At 43.9% G+C, this 20,363-nt stretch overlaps 1 protein-coding gene across 1 annotated transcript in view; it reads left to right on the top strand.

The window, feature by feature from the left end:
* ZCCHC2 (zinc finger CCHC-type containing 2) overlaps positions 1–14,889 on the top strand; it is a 58,105-nt gene extending 43,216 nt beyond the window's left edge. The window contains exons 11-15 of the mRNA XM_044242858.1: positions 583–647; positions 1,225–1,319; positions 5,656–5,784; positions 10,301–11,794; positions 12,760–14,889. Of these exons, the coding sequence (XP_044098793.1) occupies positions 583–647; positions 1,225–1,319; positions 5,656–5,784; positions 10,301–11,794; positions 12,760–12,827 (1,851 nt within the window). The 3' untranslated portion in view covers positions 12,828–14,889. The remainder of the gene's footprint in view (positions 1–582; positions 648–1,224; positions 1,320–5,655; positions 5,785–10,300; positions 11,795–12,759) is intronic.
* The last annotated feature ends 5,474 nt before the right edge of the window (positions 14,890–20,363 follow it).

Below are 20,363 nucleotides of genomic sequence, written 5' to 3'. Positions count from 1 at the left end.
GCTTACTCTGCAGCTTGGGGGAGAACCACGTTCTTTCTAGAAAATAGATGGGTTAACCTGGTTTTTATTTCTGGCCAATGCTCAGATCCAAATGTTAACCTTTACTGGAATGCGTTTTTACAAACTAAAGCATTGAAGCATATTTTGAGAAATTGTATGTTACCTTAGTCCTACTTAATGGCCTATTTTCGGAGTCAATTGGATTATACCTTTTCTCTCGCTACTTCAGTGCCTACATCTTCTCTTCTTAAAGTTGACAAAACCGTTTGGAAGTTTTAACAACCTGGACTTTAAGAGAATACTGTTGAAGGTATAGCAACTACCAGTTTCTTGACTGTGTGTTATTTTGTGGTCAGAGGAAAGAATACAGGTCCATTTTAAAAGCAAAATACAAAGTAGGTATTTTTCTTAGATTAATAATAAGTATTTATCAGAGAATGCGCAGATTTTAGTGCTTCAGGTAGGTATCTTTAGGAAGTAGGTTAGAAATCAGAATTTATTAGAATGTTTGATCTCAGAAAGATAACTCCACACTGTGGTTTATTGTTAGTCTGTTTGATTTCTTTTTATTCTTTCCATTAGCATTCAACTGAGAAACGAGGCTTATCGTCAATAAATAAGAAGAAAGGAAAGCCACAAATAGAAAAGTAGGTTCAATGTAATGTTTCCAGTAATAGAAATTGGTAAGAAAGGCAACATGGGGGGGCCTGTTTAGTTGACATCATACAGATGGTATTTTTCGACTAGTTTTCCTCCTATTTTTACTGCAGGGCTTAATTTTTTTTAAATTCAAAGTTATCAACAAATGCAAATGATTGAAATAAAGCTATTGCCAAAATCTGCTCAGTTTGGAGAGGTTCAGAATTCTCAGATTAAAGGTGAATCTTGCATTTAGATTATAGCTTACTAAAATTTTTTTATTATAAAAAAATTGAGGGGAACTTTATTTATTTAAAAGTTTTATTTATTTATTTGTCAGAAACAGAGAGCACAAGCCCCGGGGGTGGGGGTAGTGACAGGCAGAGGGAGAAGCAGGCTCCCCACTGAGCAGAGCGCCCAAATCAGGGCTGAATCCCAGGACCTTGGGATCATGACCTGAGCTGAAGGCGCTTAACTGACTGAGCCACGCAGGAGTCCCCGAGGGGCATTTTAGTAATACTACTTAACTGTGTTCTCTAGACAAGCTTATAAAAAATGTCGCTAACGTGTATACTTTGGGTTTAGGGAGAAAATGAAGAAAACTGACAACAGATTGAATAGTAGAATAAATGGTATTAGACTCTCTACTTCTCAACATGCCCATGGTGGTTCTGTGAAAGGTAAGGAAGTTTTTCTGTTAAATACCCATCACCTAAATGTATTTAGCATGATACCCATTATAATAGGTATTGGAGTGTTGTGTCAAATCTTGATACTGTACTTCACACTGATTGGAATTCGCACTGATGCAAACAGCAATGTCTGAATCAATAGCGTTAATTGAGGACGTAGGATTCAGCAATGGGGGTAAATGTTTCCTTTGCCACGGTTCTACTTACCACCTCCTCTTTCCTCTGGTAGCAACCGGCCCCTCACTTGTCTGCTTCTCAAGCCAGTCACTGCTGGAAGATCTTTTCTACCCTCGTGGAAACCTGTCCTTGTTCTTGTGTAAAGTCATTTTTTGGTTTCTTGTTGACATTTTCCTGTTCTACTGGCCACCCTTCATGGGGTTTTATGGAGCTTTAAGGGAATGCAGATACTCGGATTTTTATTGTGCTAGATTTGTCTAGTTTCCATTTACCCACTTTTATTTTAAGGTCTCTTTACTTTCTTTGCTTTTGTATTCATTTGAGAAATGTCCTTTCTGCTGGCTCAATGGTAACTTTTCAAGGTCATGTTTACTATCAATAGGAAAGATAAAAGAGAATAAAAGGCCGTAAACTGGTAGGAGAATGTTTTTTGTTCATGTGTGTGCCTAACACAATTGTTGAGTGGACTGACTCACAAGTTAAGGGTTTTTTAGATGTAAATTTTATTCAAGTAATAGCACGCTCGGTTGTGATACAACATGAATAACCAGAATATGTATTTTTAATGGAGTTTGCTTTTAAGCCAGCTATTTATTCAGAGAGACTGAAAATTGATACAGGAAATAGAGTTACGTTTTGATTCTAAAATCATCTGGCCAGCTCATTGAATTAGCCAACTGAACGGTCTTTGGGGGGAAAAATGACATGGGAAAAAACCCCGCATTGTTGATGAGTTTATTGTAACACTTAACTATCTTTGAGGTTTCCTGTGGTAGTGGCAGCTAAGAGGAGGAGGAAGAGCTAAAATAAGAACGACGAAAGGTCTCTGTCAGTGGATGGTTGGAAATTACTTCCAGCACATCTCCCGGTCTCTGGTGTTCCTCCCTCCAGCTCATTTTCTGCATTGCCCACGTGTTTGTCTCCTAGATCCATTACCACATTGGGTCATTTCCCAGTCGAAATTTGTGCCTCCCTCAGAACATTGCTCTGATCCTTGTCTCTCACATAATGTGGGAACTGCTGCTCCCCAAAGAAGCATACAACTCTTCCCTGCTCATTAGCTTCCTCTTTGCAGAGAAGTTCTGTGGACTTTGATCTCAGCCCAGTGTAGGTTTGACTGTTGTACTCCCCTAGTTTTGTGAACGTGTGGCCTCTCTGAAGCCTTATTTTTCTCATTTGTAAAACAGGAGTAAGAACCTCTCTCCCTGGATTGTAAGAATTAAATATGGCTGCACGTGAAAAGCATTTCACCACTGCTGAGCCCCTTGGTGCCCAGTAATTTAGTTCCTTTTCCCTATTCGAAGGTAGAAGAAAACATACACTGTAGGTTATTAAGAACTTCTAAATAACATCCCAGCCTTCCAATTCCTTGGGCTCTTTATTTTCCAGTATTCTGAAAATATAACATCAGGATTTTTTTTTTTAATTAAGATTAACCTTATTCTGTGTTACATACACTGTATGTAAAATCTCTAAATTTGCACTAATGTCAAATGTAGCTTGAATGTTTGCCGACTCCAATTTTAAAAAAACAAAACACAGAACCCTCTATTTATTAATGTCCCTTTGAAACATTAGGGTGTAAAGAAGGAATTACCTTTAAGCATTCGGTAAACTCAAGATATATTTAAGATTTTTTTTCTTTATGGAAAAATCCTGCATGTCTTAAAGTGTAGAAACTGTATTTGAGTTGAAAATACCAGATCCTCTGATGGGGAGGTTGTCTGCATCTTTAAATAACCAAGAGGAGTATTGCTCATTTTTGATCTTAAAATTTAACTTCCATTTTGAGTAATAATACATTTATATAGTTCAATATTCTAAAGATACGAAAGGGAGCAAAAGAAGTCCCTTACTGCCTCCCTTCATGTTGTGTCCTCCCAAAATAGGCATCCTATTTGTCATCTGTATTCTTTGCAGTATATTTGCTTTTGAAACCTCCAGCTTTAAATCTGTCCACTAAAAGGCCGCTTGCTTTACTTCATCTGCGCTGTTAAGAACTTTGTCCCACTGTATCACCTGTGTTTCTTCCACCCCATTCTTCCGTTGTGGGTTGTGGCACCAGGAAGTTTGGAGGGGCTGTGAGATAGTTGACCTCTCAATAGTTCATTCAAGACATTTCAGAGACTTAAACATCTCCAGCTTCCTCTCTTATGGTTCTGTCATCTGACAGATCTACATACTTCTTTGGTTCACCCGAACTTCTGTTGGTTCAAACATACTAATAACCCGGATTTTTACTGTTAGACTAGAATATGACAAGTTTTGAGGTTTTGTCTTCTTAATAGCATGCATAACCTTTTACCCTTTGAGAGAGAACAAATAAAAAAAAAAAGTATGCTTCTGTTCGAAAGGACAGTGGGTGGACTGTCCTTTGGCATAATTGTTTCATCCTCCCCATCCATGCCTCCTGACTCCAGAGGATCACGTACTTCCTGATGAGAAAAGTTCGAGACTCTGTACCTTCTGGATCCTTGAAGAGAGGATTATGTTTAGTATAGATTGATGTGTATAGCTCCTGAAAAACTGCAAATGATTATATTTGGCAGTTTGGTGCTGAGAGTATTTACTAGCTATGTAATCTAGAGTGAATCATTCTATAAATTGGCATTTGGAGAAATAGCCGCTCTTTTTTTTTTTTTTAAACACATTCCAGAACTTAGGCTTTGAAGTTTCAAAGACTCCACTGGGGTTTCACTGTCCGAGTTTTAGTGAGCAAATCTCAGCTCATCCTACTCCAGGGGCTCTCTTTTAGTGTACCATTTCCGGTGTGAGAACTGTCCTTGGATCTTTGATTCCCTCAGTAGAATTGTTCATTTTGTTCATTTTGCTGCTTGAGATATTTATATGCGTGATTTCCACACACACCACAGTGGTATAGGTTTTACTTTTCATCAGTCCAGTTTGGTGCTGGGCTGTTTGGCCGCCATGGCGCATTAGATGGTCTTCTGATCGCCATTAGTGTTGGCTCGCATCCCTTTCCTTAGTCATGTTGTGAACTGGTAATGCAGAACCTATTACCATGCGTAAGTACCCTCCAGCTTACTTTTCTGTAAAACTAATACTTGCCCAAGTCACTCCTCTGCCACTCTTAGAGGCTCATGAGATTTTGTGCCGTTTTCCTTTGGCAGTTTGGCATTTTATTACCCAAAGGGAATTGCAGCATCTACATTCTTAATGACTTTATTCTTTAGTATCTCCTTACCATTGGAGTGGGTGGGCTAGGCTAGGTCATCCTTAACCGTACTAACTCTGTTATAAATTGAATACCTTCAGATGACACAGATTAGGCAGCTAACTAGTTCATTGTTACACAAACCATATCTTTTTTCTAAAACATATTTTGTCCAAGCAGTTACCTTTTACTGCTTCTACCAGGTTGCCATAGAAATGGTTCACTCATCTATATAATTCCAAAATGCCTCCAGAATTCCTTATGTGTGGATTTGTACACTAAACACATGTTGAGCGCTTGCTGCGAGGCAGAAATTGTTAGCTGCCGAGTTTACAGAAATGAATAGAAGAGTTATCTAAGTTTGCTCCAGTGCAGGAATGTCTAATACTAGGTATACTAATAATCTTTCCTCTGTGCCCAAAACAGATATGACTAATTGATCATGACAAGTTCTGTACTACACCCCCTACCCCACCTCGATGTGGGCCTGGTTTCTGGGCAGAACTCAAGGGGCTACTCAGTCTAGATGGGAAGCATTTGAGTCTTTTTAAATACTCAGGCACAGTGATTTCACTGAATAAGCATTTTTGGCAGTCAGTTCTATTCTTGAATTAAAGAATGTATTTTTCAATAAGGTCTGAGAAGCTAAAATATCTAGACTTAGATAATGGCTTCATGTGCTAGGACTGAGCAGTCACTACAAAGAAACTAAACTCTGATTTTTTGAAAAGCCAGTAAGATTGACTTGTTCCCTCTGCTTTTATTTGAAGAATGTATTTGTTATTGTTATTTTCGATTAAAATTGTATTTTAATAATGAATTTTTACCTGGGTCGAGGACCAGCTTTTTAGGTGTTTGTAGACAAACTGAAAGAAAAAAACTTTTATAGCTGTAACTAATTCTAATGGTTCAATTTAGAAATTAATTTAACTACTTAACATGATTTTTAAAAACTAGAATTGTTATTTTTAGATGTGAACTTGGACATTGGATCTGGACATGACACATGTGGAGAAACCTCTTCAGAGAGTTACAGTTCTCCTTCTAGCCCACGACATGATGGAAGAGAAAGCTTTGAAAGTGAAGAAGAAAAAGACAGAGGTTTGCTCTCTGGAAGGGAAGTGGGGGTGGCAGAGGAAAATGTATATTGTCTCTTAAAATCAGTCAGACATACATAATTTTATGTTTCTATAAATGTCATTATTGATTTTAAATTTAACTGGTATAAAGGGTGTCTTATAGACCACTGACTTGGCAGTTCCTAGAAGTGTTGATTTTTTTAAAGCTTTATTTCCCTGCATATGAAATTAAGTAGAAAGAAAACAGTCATAATAAAATAAAGAGTTCAGTGTAGAAAAATTAAAAATGTGTGTGTTGCTGGAAGTACTTATTTATGATATGCATATCTTCTTAATGGATTGATCCTTTTGTCATTATAAAATATCTTTTTTGTCTCTAATAACAGTTTTTGTCTTAAAGACTATTTTATCTGAGAATAATACAGCACTCTAGCTCTCTTAGATATTATTTATAGCATACTTCTTTTTCTGTCCTTTTACTTTAAGCCTATTCATGTCTTTGAATCGGAAGTGTATCTCTTATAGACAGCGTGTAGTTGGATTATGACTTTTTAGCCATTTTCCCATCTCTGCCATTTGAGTGGAATGTTTAATCCATTTAATTTTACTGTAATTGCTGATAACATAAGATTCACATCTGCCATTTTGCTATTTATTTTCTGTATGTATTATGTTCTCAATTCTTCCTTAAACAGAAGCTCAGAGTCAGCCAAAAGTAAGAATGTAGGGCTTTCTCAGGTCTTTCCTGGGCTTACATACAGCTCAAGATACGAGCATGGCCTTTTAAGATTTTTAGGAATATGTGGAAGCTTTTTAAAACTCCTTGTGGACATCTCATTCTTCGTTTTTTTTCTTTTAAAGTTTTTTGGTCACGCTCTTGTTAGCCCCAAGTGGTAATGCTGCCTGAGGCAGCCAAGTTGTTAAACATTTGCTGCTGGTTGATTGTGACAAATGCCACATGGGTAAGCAGATGTTAACAAGTGAGCTCTAATTGCTAGGCCAATAGTGACAGCTCTTTGGGGATGGGGCTTTTAGATAGCTCCAAATGCATGCTTTTTCTAGTGGCTGCTAGTTTTATAAAGCTACTGTAGCTGCAAAACTTTTCCTTTATAAAGCTACTTCTGGGGGCGCCTGGGTGGCTCAGTGGGTTGAGCTGCTGCCTTCGGCTCGGGTCATGATCTCAGGGTCCTGGGATCGAGTCCCACATCGCGCTCTCTGCTCAGCGGGGAGCCTGCTTCCTTCTCTCTCTCTCTCTCTGCCAGCCTCTCTGCTTACCTGTGATCTCACTCTGTCAAATAAATAAATTAAATTAAATTTAAAAAATTCTTATAAAGCTACTTCTGAACTGGAGAAAATATACAGGAATTAGGGCAAGGTAAAATGCCACAGTGCTTGCTCTTCCTAAGACAGTCAATAGCTTTTCTGCACTAAACACTCCTCAGGTTGCTGCAAGCCTTTATTAGTTAATTTCTAGAGTTCTGAAAAAGTTGATTTTGACAGTTTTTGCCAGGATTCTTGTTCCTTTTATGCAGAAGTGAAGTGAGAAAGAACCTTACCCTACCATTCTGGAAATGAGATCTCAAAAATGTATATATTGAATGAGGATATCATTCTCTACACATGATAAACACATCTGGTAACATCTTGGTTATAAATATCTGATTAGGAACATTTTGGTTATTTGACGGTTATAAGATGTACCCATGCTAGTGGGAAGTATTAACTGATTTCTCTTGGGCCACAAAGTATTTGTGTAAATATTCCCACCACAGTATTTCAGCCATGTGTGGCTTCTTGCTGGGCAGTGTATAGCTTTCCCAGACCTTTGCTCCTGTGTTAGAGTATCAGGTCATGTCTTAGGGAGCTACAGCAGGAGTGCTCCTGCATCACGATGTCCACTCACAGCCCGTCTCCACTGTGCGGTTGTTCTCAAGCCCTACCAAGGCAGCATGTAGTGACTGGACCGCGAGTTCTCCTCAGAGGCAGCACTGTTTCTGATCTGCACTTTGCTAACGGAAAAGAAAAAAAAAAATGGACTGCCCAGAGCTCTTATGAAGGTTAAATGAGAGCATTTTTATGCCTTATCCAGGATAGATAGGCTTTCACTGTGCTTCATTTCACATGCTCTGCTTGATTCTGTAGGATTTGCCAATAATCCGGGGGCTCTTGAGCTAACAGTGCACATTTGACCCCTTGGTCAGAATTGGGAAGAGCACATCTGTGCACCCGGGTTACTTTGCAACCTCCCTTTCCTGCCGTCCAATAGAGTGAGTTGGCAGCTTGGATGGAGGAACTTGCCGTTTTCAGATAGGCTCGATTTTCAAGTGACTCAGCTGAGCCTTCCCTAAATGAAGAATCATTTGGAATGTCTAAAACCAGCAGGGGGAAAAATATCCACTGTGGGAAAAAGCTTTAATCATTTTTAGAATTTTGAGTGCATGAAAAGGTTGCTTTAAAAAGCATGTGACTTTGTTGTTCTGTTGCTCATAATGGGGTTTTGTTTTGAGACTTCCTACTTTTGAAAGCCAGTGCAGAAAAGGGAGAGACCATCTCTCATTAGCTAGAGGAGTCCCTACAATACTCAAAACCACTTGGGATTGTTTAAACTCATAGGGCCATTTGCCATGACTTGAGATTTAAAGAAAGCCCAGTTCATACAGAAATGTAGTTAACCACCTGAAAAATGATCTGTCTTCTTTGGACTTAAATGTTGGTCTTTGTGTATTCCTATGATGTTACAGAACAGATAAAATGCCTTGAATAAGTTACTAATTTTTGGATACATTTTGTTTTGAAGTGTTTAGGAAGATATACCTCAGTTACTCAGGGAAGTTTATGCTAGAATCACTTACTCATATATTGAAACTCTTCTTCCTAAATTGTTATAATCGATTCAGTAACACTGTTGACATCCTTTGTCATTAGGCAGGTTCTGTTTAACCTTTCTTGAGAAAGACTACTAGTATGATTTGTTTTTAGTATTGTTTCAGAAGTTTTTAACATCTTTGCTGAGTATAGCTAGCAGTTACCTTAATACGTGTAAACATTTTTCAGTATATGATGCAGTTCTGCTTGTATTTATGAGCAAAAAAAAAAAAAAAAGTTAAAATAGGCACTACATTTAATTGCATGGTTTCTCTACGAATTATTGCAGTATCTGGGTTTATAATACGTACCTATTGTGGTCTAGACCTTATCTTTTGCCCTCTTTATACCAGAAGTCAAGACATCCAAGGGAAGTCTAGATTGAAGCTATTTCTGCATACAGCCCTAAGAGCGATTGCAGCAGTAATACCATGTAAAGTGTAATTTTGGATTTGCCACTTTGCTGTTTCGCCCCGGGAGAAACGGCGGCGCTCTCGGGTTTGCCTCGCTGCTTGTGCTCGAGCGTCATTTGGTCTAGGACTATCCTAGGAGCTTTAAGTGTTCTTTTTCCCACTGAAATATGTCAGAGTACGAATATTTACCAGATATTTATTCCATTCTCTTCTGTTCCCTACTGCTAGATGCTTGGGTGAAGGATAGTCTTGTAATTGAACTCCTTTAAGTGGCATCATGTGTGTGAGACCCATGTGAAGACCTTGGGTTTGGCAGTGCAGAATACAGATCAAGTGCATTGCTTAAAATTGATTAAAGTTAAAAAGACCCAATCCTTTTCTCAGTAATAAGGTGATATTAAATAAAGCTCTCTGTTTATGTTGTGCTTCATTCAGTCTCCAGTTAACCTTTTGTTGCTTATCTTTCCATGGTTTGGTTTTGTTTGTTTGTTTTTTTGTTTTTTGTTTTTTTTTTTTTTTTTTTTTTTTTTTTTGGTAAAGACTTAATCTTTTTAGAGCAGTTTTTGGTTTACAATAAAATGAAGAGGGAGGTACTACAGAGCTTTCCCCTGTACTGCCACCGCATAGACCGCCTGCCCTGTTAATCACTAGCACTCACTGGAGTGGTGCACTTTTTACTGAGCATGAACATCCGTTGACATGTTATTATCACCCAGCGCCCACAGTGACCTAAGGGTTCATTCTTGGTGGTTACACCTTCAGTGGCAGTGGACAAATGTATAATGTCTTATCACCACCCTGAAAGTCCCCTATGCTCTGCCTCTTCGTCTCTGCCCTCAACTCCCCACCCCTGGCGTCCACTGGTCTTTTTATTGTCACCGTAGTTTTGCCTTTAACAGAATCTCTATATTTTTTAAATGAAGTCCATAGGAAGTAAAAAATTAAATGAAGTTCAACTTGGTGGTCAGGAAACTGAGGGACATATCTCCTCCAGTTCTAAACTTCAGAGTTCATTTTAGATACACTTAAAATTTGGGGCACCTGGGTGACTCAGGCGGTTAAGCGTCCGACTCTTGATCTCAGCTCAGGTCTTAATCTCAGGGTCATGAGTTCGGGCCCCGCATTGGGCTCCACTCTGGGCATAGAAGCTACTTTAAAAAAAATAAAATGTAAAATAAAAGTTAAAAAAAGATAAAATTTATTTCTAGCAAGGGATGGGAGTGATGCATGCTTTAACATCTATTTATATGTTTCCCTTAGACACAGACAGCAATTCTGAGGATTCTGGGAATCCGTCAACAACCAGGTTTACAGGCTATGGTTCTGTCAACCAGACCGTCACTGTCCAGCCACCTGTTCAGATTGCTTCATTAGGAAGCGACAACGGAGGCCTTTTAGAAGATCCCCTAACCGCACCCAAGTATCAGCATATTTCTTTTATGCCAACTTTACACTGTGTCATGCACAATGGTGCCCAGAAGTCTGACGTTGTTGTTCCTCCACCCAAATCTGCCGATGGCAAGACAATAGGGATGCTCGTTCCCAGTCCTGTTGCTATTTCCGCAATAAGGGAATCCACAAATTCTACCCCTGTTGGAATCCTGGGGCCAGCAGCTTCTACTGGAGAATCCGAAAAACACCTTGAATTACTGGCTTCCCCTTTACCTCTTCCGTCAGCCTTCCTCCCCCACAGCAGCGCCCCCGCTTTACACCTCACAATCCAGAGGCTAAAGTTGCCGCCCCCACAGGGGTCTTCAGAGAGTTGCCCAGTTAACATCCCACAGCAGCCCCCCGCGAGTCTGAGCATTGGATCACCAAACACTGCCTTTCTTCCTGTCCACAGCCCAGGTAGTTTTCCGGGATCTCCTGTTGCTACCACGGACCCCATCACAAAATCTGCATCCCAGGTGGTAGGACTCAATCAAATGGTGCCTCAAATCGAGGGAAACACGGGGACCGTCCCTCAGCCTACCAATGTGAAGGTAGTTCTTCCAGCAGCCGGCCTGTCAGCCGCCCAGCCACCAGCTTCCTACACCTTGCCCGGCTCGCCCCTCGCCGCCAGCGTGCTGCCCAGCCAGAGCTCCAGCGTGCTCAGCCCGGCGGCCACGTCGGCCCCGTCGGCGGGGGCGGGCCTCAGCCAGGCCCCGCCCGCCGGGCCGCCCGCCGTCCCCACCCACACCCCAGGCCCCGCCCCCAGCCCGAGCCCCGCTTTGACACACAGCACTGCGCAGAGTGACAGCACGTCCTACATCAGTGCGGTGGGAAACACGAACGCTAACGGGACGGTGTTGCCGCCGCAGCAGGTGGGCTCGGGCCCTTGCGGTTCGTGCGGGCGCAGGTGCAGCTGCGGGACCAGCGGGAGCCTGCAGCTGAATAGCTACTACTATCCCAACCCGATGCCCGGACCGATGTACCGAGTCCCGTCGTTCTTCACTCTGCCGTCCCTCTGCAATGGCAGCTACCTCAACCAAGCACATCAGAGCAACGGAAACCAACTTCCTTTCTTTCTGCCTCAGACTCCGTACGCAAACGGGCTGGTGCATGACCCGGTCATGGGGAGCCAAGCCAGCTACGGCCTGCAGCAGATGGCGGGCTTCGGGAGGTTCTATCCCGTCTACCCGGCACCGAACGTAGTTGCCAACACGAGCGCTTCGGGGCCCAAGAAGAACGGGAACGTGTCATGTTACAACTGTGGCGTGAGCGGACACTACGCACAGGAGTGCAAGCAGTCGTCCATGGAGGCCAGTCAACAAGGTAATCATGAGAGCTCCCAGAGGACTTGTTTTTGAGTGTGCCCGTTTCTCCCTGCCTTACTGAGCACGGTGGCCCCGGTGTGGCAGAAAGAGCTGGTGTGTGTTCCTTTATGGGTGTTGTGCTTTCGGTAACGAATCCCGAAATGCAAGTGGGAAGACCTAGTGTAGACCCAGGGCACGCAGCGCAAGGAAGGTGAGAGGAATTCAGTTTCCAAGGAAAGCATAAAACCACTGAGGCACTTTGGAAGGAGTACCATGGGGATTTGCGTTATATATGTCAAATCTCTTGCTTGCAGCACTTTTTTTTAAGCTATAATCCTATTGCCTAGAGTAAGCAGACTTCTCAGATACTGAAGATGTAGGAAGTCACGTGGTCCTCTGGCGATGTGTGATTTCTAGTTTCTCTTGAGTGGATCGGTGCCTGGCCAGCTGGCCTCACACACATTCCCTCATGCTGCCCCTTTCCCTCCCAGCAGATGCTTCCCCAAAAAAAAAAAAAAAAAATGCTGTTGCATTTTAAGGGACAAAATATTTAAGCACTGGTCTTGGAATAAGGGAATTATTTGAACTCTGTTTAATGTTATTACCACCAGAAACAAGAAAACGTTCTTAGAGGAGTCTGCGTAACACCGCACATTCAGCGGAGACGCCAGACTGTTCTCTTTCGCCTGGATTTGGCTTTTGTCGTTTTGCCAAATCTCACCCCCCCCCACACACACACACACAAAAAGCTTGAATTGTGAGTGTATACTTGGCATTTTTACAGGAAGGTCGAGTTTGATAGCTTTAGGTTGAACTTAAAGCACAAACTTCATACTACTTTTTGAAGGTAGTTTATTTCCCCGTTTTGGAGTCATAGTAGTGCGGAGGACGCTGCCTTCTGCCGAGCATGCCGTTTGCTGTCTTGTGGTTTGTGATGCCTTGCCTTGTAAGCAGTGACTTAGCAGTTCTGTTTTCCCGTTTTAGGCACTTACAGACTGAGATACGCACCTCCCCTCCCCCCTTCTAATGATACGTTGGATTCTGCAGACTGAAACAAGTAAAGCTTGACTGCTTAATGCCCTGACGTGTTGGGGAGTCATGGTGGGGTGTGGAGGGGAGGAAAGGAAAGGTATTTTGTTTGTGTTTCTTTGTCTATACATTTCCTAGATTTCTATGCAGTTGGGATTTTTCATTTCTCTTGTACCGATGTCCAAAACAAAAAAGAATGCATTGCTTTTGAGCCTCTGGTCTCCTGGTTCAACAACAGGCTTATCTGTATGATACATGTAATTTACACTTCCAGACAAACTATCAAAAGGAAAATGTTTGCTGTGCTTTTTTTTTTTTTTTTTACACTGAATACTTGCTGTGTGCAATGTTTACTGAATCTTTAAAACTGTGTATTTGGCCCTTTTTTACAACACTGGTGATAGTCATATGGTTTTCAAAAAGAGAAACTTGGCTTCTTCCGCACTCTTCTCACTTTCACCCCAAAGGACACACATCACCCCGCCACCCTCCGCCACCCTCCTTCCAGCGCCCGTGGCCGGGGCAGTTGGCCACGCATCGGTCTCCACTTCCATGACCTGCCCTTCCTATAAATTGAGGGTGGAATGTTTCACCTTCCTGTGAAAGGACACATCAAGTCCCCTGAACTGTGTGTATATATGTACCGGACAGCATCCCGTAAACACATATATGCAGTGCTTGTGGTCCAAATCAAAATTAAAGTCAGTGGAAGAGAGCGGAAGAAGTAAAACCATATGAAACAAAAAAAAAATACGAAGTCTGAAGAGGACAAAGAGCTTTTTCTTAAAAAAAAAATAAAATAAAATAAAAAAATAAAAAACAAAAAACCCAAAAAACTTTTTACTTCATCATACTTTTTTAGCCTGTTGCTTCAGAGAGACATAATAAAGTAAACAAACTAGTGTGAGTGTTGTTCTGTGTGTCTGTGTGTAATGAAAGTCGACAGCCGATCTTATTTGTAGTCTACCACTGTGTCGTGCTAAAGAGACACTACCTGAGTAAAGAGTTCTTCTTTTCTCACACCAACTGTAGCAGTGTTACGTTGTGTTTAAAAATGTGTATGGTTTATTGCAATCTGAGCAGAAGCTGTGGTTTCTGCAAAAGTCAGGTTTGTTCCCTAACCCGTCTCTCGTAGCAAAGTCACTTTGATAAGTTTACCACTATGCTTGATTATAATGTGAAAGACTGAATTCTGAGTGTGTAAAGATGGTATTAATCATGTCAGTGTCATGTCACTACGTTTAATGCTGCTGTTTTAAAAAAAAAAAAAGTTTTTTTTAAAGCCAATCTATGTACTAAATTGCTTCCAGGTAATTTTTGATTTCCTAAAGTGCACTGAGATTATCTGGAAGACTGGGTGTATTTTTGGAACTGCTGCGTTCAACAGCAGTGAGCAACTACCACTGTATAGTCTGAGATAAGGGTCGGGGCCGGTTTTGTTTTCCCATTCCTCAGTACGGAGCAGAAGGGATAGGTTTTTGTTGTGTGGAGTAACGTCGGTGTACAGCAGAGGGACTTAAATATTCGGTCTTGGTGCAGAAGCCTAACAGATTGCTAGATAAAAGGAAAAACTTGAAGACAAAAGAAGCTTCATTTAATGCTTCATAGGTAGCATTTATATTTATAGCAGCAATGTACATTTTGAAACTAATTTTCAGGGTGGGAGTTAAAGGGGAAAGGGGAGGGGATGCAGGGGTAGATGAAAGCTTTAATTTAAAAAGAAAAGTTCAAGTAAAGGAAATTATTTTGATTAAATATATTTTATTTGATCTGGGTATTTTTGGACCACATTATTAAATTAATTGTTAAGCTGCAGTTGAGTTGTTCCAGTGAGAGTTTTGATAAGCCACGTGCGGACCGCATTGTGAATCCCTTGCCAGTTGTACTTCATGGAGCTTATTTTATGATTTAAAATACTGTACTGTACATAGGAGGTATGTTACCTTCTCCTTATTTGTATGTTTACCATATACTTTGATATTTGAAATGTTATGTACTGGAAAGGCCACTTATATTTCTAGAACAGATTGGATTTTATGCAACCCTTTTTCCTTGAATTAACAGCAATAAAAAAAATGAAAAACAGCTTAAGAATTGTGGTTTATTGCACATTGTGTTAAAGTGAAAGGAGGAGGACATCCCACGTGCTGGTTTGTTTTTTCTTTTTAAAGAATCACCCCATTACCCCTATAATGTGGGGCGGTGAATCCCCAAGTTTTTTGTTCGTTTGTTTTTTACCATTTGGATGTTCTTGAGTTTCTTCCCCACCCCCCACCCCTCAGTCTTACTCTGTAGGTCGCCTGTGTGACATTGGAAGGAGAGCCTGTGTTTCTGTCCCCGGGGCCTGCGCTGTGTGCCCAGGGCTGTTTCCGATGGAGGCTCCCCGCCCCGCAGGTGCAGGGGACCTGATTTACTCTCTCGGATTTACGACGATTGTGTTTTCCAGGCAGCTGTCGGGACAGTATGGAGTAGCTTGTGTCCCCCCGGTTCTGTCTTCTCCAGCCCAGTGTCTAGTCCGTTTCTGCACACCGAGTAATTCACGGGGAGACTCTGGCCTCGCGGGCGTGCACAGCTCGGTCCCGCCTAGCGGTGGTGACCGGGGGCCTGACCCAGACCCCTCTGGCCGTCCCCCAGCACGTGTTCCCTCCCTCCGGGCCCAGTCGGACAGTGGGTTTGAGCAGCCCCCGGAGCCGGCTCCCCACTCGGCCAGCAGATGCACCTGCGCTCGGGCCCTCGTGAGGAACCGCCTGCCAGTTAGTGCCCAGGCCACCCGTGTTGCCACCTGTGTCCCCTGCCTGTCCCTTGTCCCTTCTCCTCCTCCCTCCGCTGCCCCAGGAGCCCACTGTCTGAAACTGGATTGTTGCCCGAGGCCCTCCTCCCCGCACCACACTGGCTGGCGCTTTCCTGAGCTTCGCAGAAAAGGCTGCTCGCGGGTAGTCTTCTGTGACTGTCCCTGCTCATCGGGGTGGCGGGCCTGATGTCCCGTGGTTTATTTGTCTTCACTGCCTTGCAGAGGGGAAAAGCACACACACACAGTGTAGCCGTTCTGTCCACACTCGGGGGGCTTTCGATGTTTGCTCCCGCGGGCGCGTGTTGGCAGCAGTCCCCCGGCCCGTGCGTGCGACGGTTCTCTAGGCTTCAAATCCAGGAGTGCCAGTGCCGGGCTGTAAGACCTTCCCAAATCCTCAGTTTTCCAGGACTTGCCAGATCGTTTTCCGAGTGTTTGCGCTCACGCGGACCGCATCCCCGCACAGTCCGTAGCGACACCCTCCCGGGCGGACGCGGTGGCACCACGGAAGGCTCGGCTCGCGGGAGGCCCGCGGACAGTGGCTCTGTGCAGGGAGTGTGCAGAGGGCCGGGCCTTGAGGGTCCCCGTGTGGCGGGGGCACGGGACCGTAAGGGACAGTGTTTGGTGGCTGGGGCAGGAGGAGGAGATGAAGGCAGGTGTGGGAGAGGGAACGTTCTAGAAGAGGTGTGAGGTTTGTGGTTCAAGAGATAAATCAGACTCAGGCTGGAGGTTTTGAGGCTGATGGAAGGCTACATTGGAAGTTTCCAGGTTTTCAGTAGAGGAGGAACGTGTTGATTCTGGTATTTACAGAAACTTGGCTGGTGGAGGCCCGAAGGTCTGGCCGTTTGGAGACTGGTTAGGGTGCGGGTGAGGCAGGGGGAGAAGCAGGGCCAGAGGAGGCAAGTGGAAGGAACCTGGGGCCTCTTGAGTTTCGTTTTTCCCAAAGAGAAAACGAGACTGTATTTTAATATAAGCAAAAGGCCCAACTTTGGGAAATAGCACCAAGAAGGCACTTGGATGGCTGTTGAATTTGCTTTTGAGGACCAGGAGGATGGAGGTTGTTGGCGAGGAGACCTGAAGACCGGAAAGAGAGCTGAGTCCCGGAGGAGGGCGGCAGGTCTGCTCCTTTGGGTGGTGAAGGACCTAGCAACATAGTTCGTTCTTATGTTGCGATTAGCTACTTCAGCTCTGTCCACTGACAAAAACCAAAATATTCCTTGTCCTCAAAAATCAGCTCTCGTTGGAGAGCTTACCAAATGACAGCAGCCCTGGGCTGAGTGGCCCAGTCCCGATTATTCGACACTGGAGTAGAAGAAGTACATTACAAGGCAAATCCACATTTACTTTTTTATGTAAGTGCTAAAAATCAAATCTTTCTGAGAAGCTTCCATAAAGATTAAAGCACAGTGTAAAATAATCTTTTTTTTTTTTTTTTTTTTTGACAGGTAGCATCTAGTACTTAAGAGCGTTGTCCATTTGAGCTTGGAAGACACCTTTTTTCAATTCTACATACTGATTACAAAAGCTCTCTAAGGTTAAGGCCGTGAAACCAAATGGAGGCAAGCTGGGGCAGTAGCTCAACCCCATAACCCTTCGATCACTTCATCTCAAAAGAATAAAGAAAAATGCTGACTTTCCCCACCCCGGCGCCCCACAGGAGGGCCCATTTATTTTCAGGGAAATGAGGTGTGGGGAATGAGGAAAACATGGTCACCGTATCTCTGGACCTTCCTGGCATGGTGGGGGACTGGCGGCTGGGAGAGGGGTGTTGGGGGACCAGCTATTACGAGAATGGACTCTAGTGTCCAAGGGCTGAGAGGCAGGGGTCCACTCAAGGTCCCCTTCACACTGACCGTGCCCAGAGGGCAGCACTGTCCTTTCCCAGAGAACGCCCGTTAGCACATTGGCCGGCGCGGTCTGGATGCCGAAGGCCAGTCCGACATCAGCATTGCATCACTGCTTACAATTTGCAGCTCTTGTGCCCATAACATGCAAAAGTGACTTTCCTGGCCGTACCTTGAGAAATGAACCAAATTCTTAAATTCTTCTTTTGCAAAATGAGAGGCCTCTGGATGGGAGTGGGGACACGTTGCCTGAGCTGTGTGCATGTGTGCAGTGTGTGCAGACTCTGTCCATCTTGGGAGCACAGGCCTGGAGGCTTCCTCCTGTCTACTCTGGAAGTTGGGGCACATCACTATGGAGGCATCGGAGACCCTCCGGCCCGCAGTGTACCCCTTGGGCAGTGACTGCAGTTCTCCGTCACCAGCGCTCTTACCCCCAGGTCCCATTTTGCTCACTTGGAATTTGGGTGGGGTGGGGGCGTGCGGGGGGGGGGGTGGTTCTTCATTTTTTTTTTCTTTTTCTTCTTGCAGCTCCAACTTGATCCGTGTAGAAGGAGGTCTCAGCCAGCCTCTCGCCAAAAGAAATTGCTAATTGGGAAGCAGCGCCACCTGGTGGGGGACAAGGACAGTGCAAGCCCGCAGATGTTCTTTCCCACTGACCTAATTGAGAGAAAACTGAACGTAAGACAGAAAACATTTGAGATTGTAAGCCTGTGCCCCAAACCTTAAAGAACACAGGCAGCTGGCCATAAAAGTAATTTGGGCAATCTCCTCTTTCAGTCATCGCATTCAAAGTTTATTATAAACCTTTGAAACACACTGATGGTGCCTGATGGTTTCCTCTGCACTTTGTCCCTATGCTCCTTGGTCAGCACTCTGTGGAGGGTATAGGATCTTCCTCTTTACCATCTCACAGATTGGGAACTCGAGGTTCAAAGGGGGTGAGTGCCACAGACACACCGATGGTGAAGACCAGGCTTCAGATTCGTGCTTTACCTCCCGTGCCGCTGCCTGCCCTCACGGGTGTGTCTCTGCAGAGAGACCCATGGTCTTAACGGCCCTGGGGTTTCTGGGTTTCTGAGAGAGGATAGGGCCGGGATCCTGGTAGGTCCGAACATCTCTTTTCTGTGTCTCATTGAGGGACTTGAAGATGTGGGATGAGGGAAACTCTGCAAAGATCGGAAACCCTGGGACTTTAGGAACTAGCTTCTAAGCATTTGCCTATCTCAGGTACATTCAGGGAGCAGCAACTCTCACCAACATCCGGGGTTTTAAACATGCGCAAATATTCTGTTGGAGCTCTGAGTTTTTCATTGTCCTCAGGGGTCTTGATAAATTGAGCAGTATGTGAATATTCCATTAGCTATAAACTTACAGACCTTCAGAAATGGGCGAGATAAAGTAGCAGGGCAAGCAGGAGAGACAGGTAACCACTGGTGGTTGGAAGCTCCAACATGTAGATGGTCCCAGGCATTCCCTCTACCAGCTGCCACCATTCACAAACAATCCAAAGGCCAAGAGTGACGGCAGCAAGGTCACCTCCAGGCAGGAACAGTGACGGGTCACACCCATCCCAAAAGCCTTCCTAAATGCTAAGAACGCTACCACGGTACCTAACAGTTACTCAGTGCTCATTCTTGCCAGCACATCAGGGTTCGGTCATGTTTGTCACATGGTCACTCCGTTGTGTACTGGATGCTTAAATCACATGAACGTGGGGAAGAGCTGACACCCTTCATGATTCCACACCACACCACCACCCAGCCACAGTACACCTATTTACTTGTGTGTATATATACAGGCTTGTTTACAGGATGGAGGAAAGAGTTCACTCTGTAAGACAGTTACAAGGATCTCATTGGCAAAATATAGAGAGCACTCAATGTCTGACACGTAGTAGGTGCTCAAGAAATTCATCGTGGTAGCTGATACCTTGAGGCCAAGATACCCTTAGCTCATTTCAGCATCCAGCAACTCTCTGAAGTAGGTGTTTTGCCCCGTTTTAACAGTTGGGGAAATGGCACAAAGGCTAACCACCCAGGACACAGAGCAATTCAGTGACGCACTGGAGTGGAACCCACGGATCTTACCCACTGGGCTTCTCCGCTACTTTGTGCCCACGTCGCAGGACTTTTGCAGGCATGGCTGTGTGATGGTACAGATCTTCCTGTGTTGCAGGCCAGCGGGACTCACGGGCGGGCTCGGCCTTAAACTCCATCATCTTGAACAACTGGCCCTTCCAACCTTTCTTTTTCTTACCCGAAAGCTGAGTGCTTGCCTGGGAAAAGGTAGTAAAAATTGGACTAATCTCAAAATTCCGACTTAAAGCTTGCTTTTTCACTTTAACAGGTTTCTTGAAGGTTTAGAGTTCTTTGCCTTCACCCTTACTTTCGGTTTAACGGATTTGAAGTCCTTGTTGGGTGTGGTCAGGAACACAAACCCCAGCCATGGCCCTGAACTCATGGGAGGGGAGAATGTTTTCCAGGTCCTGGGGGGCGGAGAGCCCTCAGAGCCGACCTCACGAGAGTTGACCGCTAGATGGCGGCATAAACAGTTCTGGCTGCAAGGGATCTCGGGGGAGCGCCCTTTCTGTTCCTCCTCACCCCTGTCCAGCCGTTGTTCTGTTCTTCTCTGCTTGTATTGATAAGTTTTCATTTGCGAGGCCTTTCGGTCAAAAAAAAAAAAAATCAAGCTCTTACACGGAGTCTATGGTTGAAAAAGAGTAACTCTTCATGACACGTGACAGTTATATGAAATTCAAATTTCAATGTCGACCAATAAAGCTCATTGGAACACAGCCACTCATTTATGTATTATTACGGCAGCTTTTGTCCTAGGACAGCTAAGTTGAACAGTTAGGACAGAGCTTGAAATAGCGACAGTCTGCGTCTTTATGGAAGAAGCTTGCTGACCCCCCAACAGAGATCAGC

This window comes from Neovison vison, chromosome 3 (assembly GCF_020171115.1).
Source record: "Neovison vison isolate M4711 chromosome 3, ASM_NN_V1, whole genome shotgun sequence".
Lineage (NCBI taxonomy): Eukaryota > Metazoa > Chordata > Mammalia > Carnivora > Mustelidae > Neogale > Neogale vison.
Note: the sequence above shows the minus strand (reverse complement) of the source record. Positions and strands in the feature narration are given on the sequence as shown.